Consider the following 4,984-nt stretch of genomic DNA (forward strand, 5'->3'; position numbering starts at 1 on the left):
GACGACGGTTTGTGGCATTTTCAGGAACCTATCATGAAGCGCTTCTGAACGATCGTCCACTAAAATACTCGAGGTATGTACTGCATCTAAGCGAGAAAGTAGATAAAATATATGGCCAAAATCGCCTTTACAGTGTGTGATACAATGATTTTTGCCGTTCTCGGGAAGCAATATGAGGTATTCATTAAAGATAGTCCACCAAAGAACATGAGGTAGCTACTGTTTCCATAGGTGATTTTAGGAACAAATGGATAGCCTTATATCGCCACACTTCGTTCATAGACGATTTAGGCTATCCATTTGGTCCTAATATAACATGTAGAAGCAGTAGCTACCTCATGTTCTTCGTTGAACGATCTCCAATAGATACATCATATAGGTTCCCGAGAATGTTATAAATCAATTTATCAAACCCTGTAAGGACGATTTTGTTCATCCATTTTATCAACATTGTCGCTTAGAGGCAGTAGGTACCTCGAGTATGTTGGTGGACGATCCTTCAGAAACGCTTCATGATGGTTTCCTAAAAATGCCACGTCTCACACCGTTCAAAGAGTAAGAATCATTGTATCACACCCTGTAAAGGCGATTTTTGTAGTCCATTTTATCTACATTCTCGCTTAGAGGCAGTGGGTACCTCGAGTATTTTGGTGGGCGATCCTTCAGACACGCTTCACTATAGGTTCCTGAAAATTCCACACATCGTCGTCTCACACCGTTCAATGACGATCTAGGCTATCCATTTAGTCCTCCTATCACGTATAGGAGCACTAGCTACCTCTGGATCTTTGAACTATCTCTAATAAATACTCCATATAAGTCCCTGAGAATGGTAAAAATCATTGTATCACACCCTGTAAAGGCGACTTTTGTGGTCGATTTTATCTACTTTCTCGCATGGAGACAGTGGGTACCTCGAGTACTTTGGTAGTCGATTGTTCAGAAACGCTTTATGATGGGTTCCTGAAAATACCACAGATCGTCGTCTCACACCGTTCAAAGACGATTTAGGCTATCCATTTATCCCTAATATCACAGTTAGAAGCAGTAGCTACCTCATGTTCTTTGGTGGACCATCTCTAATGGATACTTCAATATAGGTTCCCGAAAATGTCATAAATCGTTGTATCACATCCTGTAAAGCTGATTTTGTTCATCCATTTTATCTACCTTGTCGCGTAGAGGCAGTAGGTACCTCGAGTATTTTGGTGGACGATCCTTCAGAAACGCTTCATGATAGGTTCCTGAAAATGCCACAGATCGTCGTCTCACACCGTTCAAAGACGATTTAGGTTATCCATTTGGTCCTAATATCACATATAGAAGCAGTAGCTACCTCATGGTATTTGGTGGACTGCCTCTAATAAATACCTCATATTGGTTCCCGAGAACGGTAAAAATCACGGTATCACACCCTGTAAAGGCGATTTTGGCCATCCATTTTATCTACTTTCTCGCTTAAGGGCGGTATGTACCTCGAGTATTTTGATGGACAATCCTTCAGAATAGCTTCATGATAGGTTCCTGAAAATGCTACAAATCGTCGTCTCACACCGTTCAAAGACGATTTAGGCTATCCATTTGTTCCTCTCATTACGTATAAGAGCAGTAGCTACCTGATGTTCTTTGGTGGACTATCTCTAATAGGTACTTCAATATAGGTTAACGAAAATGGCATAAATCATTTGTAGCCACTCTCTGTTGTATGATGTGATGAGAGATGTGACTATCAAAGTTGGGGTTCTAAGAAGAACCGATTTAGTAATATCGTTGGACACATTATCTGCATCATTGATGATTCCAAGGGTTGACACTTTATCAGCATCCGAATAATAGTGAGCCTGGTGTTAGACTGATTTTATTGAAATATTTACAGGGTATTTATACAGAATTATTTACATGGTATTATACGGCAAAGAACGTTTCAGCACATTACATTTGTGTGTGTATTTGCTGTTGACCTAGTTAGTCGCAGTGTGTCGCGACCTAACTAAGTCAGCACAAATGTAGACGCTTAATTGATACACAACAATAAATGATTTTTGCTATACCGAGTGTTCCCACAGGACCCCCCTTCCAGTGAGGAACGATGTGGATCAGCTTGCTCGGATATAGCTAGGAAAATGTACTCGACGACCGGACCTGGTTGTAGTATGGGCTGGTCGATCGTCCATTTTCCTTGTTGTGAGTATCGGTTGGAAGTGCTGTTCTTTCTTCATGATGTATGCCGGTTTCAGTCTTTGCACTGATACAAATTTGCTTGTGTTAGGAATGTGAATCCGTTTACGTTGTAGAGATTGGTTAGAGTTGAGATAAGTTTGAAATTCCCTGTCGGATTCCTGCTCAGAGATTCTTGAGAGTGTGTCTGCGATGATGTTGTCTTTCCCAGAAATATGCTGGATGTTCGTAGAGAACTGGCTAATAAAATTAAGGTGCCGTGACTGTCTGGGAGAGCATTTGTCAGGGTTCTGACGGAAAGCAAAGGTAAGGGGCTTGTGATCTGTAAATATGATGAAGTCACGGGCTTCGAGAAGGTGGCGGAAATGCTTAATTGTGCGATAAATCGCGAGAAGTTCTCTGTCGAAGGAGCTGTATTTAACTTCAGCGTTCGATAGCTTGGTGGAGAAAAATGCAAGGGGTTCCCAGGTTCCATTGTGGAATTGTTGTAACGCAGCGCCCAAGTGATGGTCGGATGCGTCACAGAAAATTGCTAAGGTAGCATCTGGTTGCGGATGGTGCAGGAGAGTAGTCTGCGCCAGTTGCTCCTTACTTGAATTGAATGCCTCGTTGGCTGTGGGATTCCATTGAAGTGGTGCATTTCCTTTGATTTTCCCCAGTAAAAGTTCATTCAGAGCAGAATGAGTGCGGGCAGCGTTAGGCAGGAACTTTCTGTAAAAGTTGAGCATACCCAGGAAACGTCGCAATTGTTTTGCGGTAGTAGGCTTGGGGAAATTGGAGATTGCTGTTACTCTGTCGGGTAAAGGACGTATTCCATTTGCCGAGACAGAATAACCTAGAAAAGAAACTTCTTGTTTACCAAAGTTGCATTTTGCTTGGTTAAGCAGTATTCCGTATGACTGTAGACGAGTAAACAACGTGCGTAAATGCTGTTTGTGCTGCTCAGCATTTTCTGATGCGACCAGTATGTCGTCGATGTAAGCAAAACAGAAGTCAAGGCCGTGTAACACTTCGTCAATAAAACGTTGAAATGTTTGGCTGGCGTTACGTAAACCAAAATTCATATGAGGAAACTCGAACAATCCAAAAGGTGTTGTAATTGCTGTCTTTGGGATGTCTTCCTCTGCGACTGGAATTTGGTTATACGCTCTAACCAAGTCGATTGTGGAGAAAATCTTCTTATTTGCTAGTGCATGCGTGAAATCGTCGATGTTGCGTACTGGATATCTGTCCGGGATTGTTCTCGCGTTGAGAGCACGGTAGTCTCCGCATGGGCGCCATTCATCGTCTTTCTTTGGGACCATGTGCAGTGGCGATGCCCAGGGGCTGGAGGAGGGACGTGCGATACCCAGTTGTACCAACGTTTCAAATTCTCTCTTTGCTGCAGAGAAACGGTCCGGGGCTAAACGACGTGGTTTGCATGCTACTGGTGGACCGGGGGTAGTGTTTATATAGTGCCTTGTTGCATGTTTCGAGAAGGTGATTTGGCCGTTGGGTCGAGTTAATGACGGAAAATCACGAAGTATCTCGTGGTATGGCGAAGTGGTCGGTTTCGTTCCTGTAACGAAAGTGACGGAAGGTTGGCTGCAGTTGATTACTTGACCAGAGGCGGTGAGGTGTGTCAGTTGATCCAAGAGTCGTTGGTTGCTTAAATCTACCAGCAGTTGGTAGTGGGCTAGGAAGTCTGCACCGATAATTGGTTTGGTGACGTCGGCTATAATGAAGCGCCATGGGAAACATCTTCGTAGGCCTAAGTTGAGCGACAGAATAATAGTACCATAGGTCGGTATGTTGGTGCCGTTTGCTGCTTGCAGCGTGAATGTAGATTTCTGACGTGGCCCAGGTATTAGTGACTTGGGATACACGCAAATATCTGCACCGGTGTCGACCAGAAATTTTTGGTTTGTTGCTCTGTCCGTTACAAATAGGCGACGTTGCGCTGTGTGGACCTCACTTGTCGTTGCCATACGTGGTTTCCTGGTTGATTTCCTGTTGTCATCCGTCATGGTGGGATGCGTTAGTGTGCCTTGCCCTTGACCATTTGCCCTAATGTTGTGGTTGGAACGTTGTCGGGGTTGAAAACTGCGTGAATTTGAGCGGTGTTGGTTCTTCAATTTTCTTGCCATGTGTTGTCTTATGTTGTTCAGATCCATCTGGAGGGTATGTACCATGTTGGCCAGTTGTTGGATGGTATCGTGCTGGAGAGTAGGTGTGGCCGTAGCTGCTATCATGGACTGTGTTTGAGTTGCTTCCATGATGTAATCGGCGACCTCTGCTGTTTCATCCAGATTCTTATCGCGCATAGTTGCGATGATGGCTTGAATATTAGGAGGAAGACGACTTGACCAAATGGTTCGCAGTAAATTGTCCGACATAGTGGTTCCGGCCAGACCGCGTAGATGGCACAGAAATTGCGTGGGTTTCCTGTCTCCCAAATCTCCTGGCTCGAGGAGTTGTTTCATCCGTGTTTCTTGGGAGATGCCCAGCCGACGAATGAGTGCTGCCCTGATGGTGGCATATGGATCAGTCGCCGGGGGATTGACAATGATATCACGCACTTCCGCCGCATAGTGAGGGTCAAGATTGCCTAGTACATACCCAAATTTTGTTGATTCGGATGTATATGATGTATTTATTAGAGATAGTCCAACAAAGAACATGAGGTAGCTACTGATCCTATACGTGATGGGAGCGACGAATGGCTAGCGTAAATCGTTTTTGAACGGTGTGAGACGACGAATTGTGGCATTTGCAGGAGCCTATCATGGTGCGTTCCTGAAGGATCGTCCACCAAAATACTTGAGGT

At 44.2% G+C, this 4,984-nt stretch overlaps 1 protein-coding gene across 1 annotated transcript; it reads right to left on the reverse strand.

Annotated features, from left to right (window-relative positions):
• Window positions 1-3,776: 3,776 nt before the first annotated feature.
• LOC112906278 lies at window positions 3,777-4,765 on the reverse strand (the record flags this gene model as incomplete). Its single annotated transcript, XM_025980153.1, has 2 exons — window positions 3,777-3,892; window positions 4,133-4,765. Coding segments are annotated over 2 exons (749 nt in total), but the record flags the coding sequence as incomplete, so codon positions are not given.
• Window positions 4,766-4,984: the final 219 nt, after the last annotated feature.

The sequence above is a fragment of the Agrilus planipennis genome, unplaced genomic scaffold (assembly GCF_000699045.2).
Source record: "Agrilus planipennis isolate EAB-ADULT unplaced genomic scaffold, Apla_2.0 scaffold477, whole genome shotgun sequence".
In the NCBI taxonomy this organism is placed as follows: domain Eukaryota; kingdom Metazoa; phylum Arthropoda; class Insecta; order Coleoptera; family Buprestidae; genus Agrilus; species Agrilus planipennis.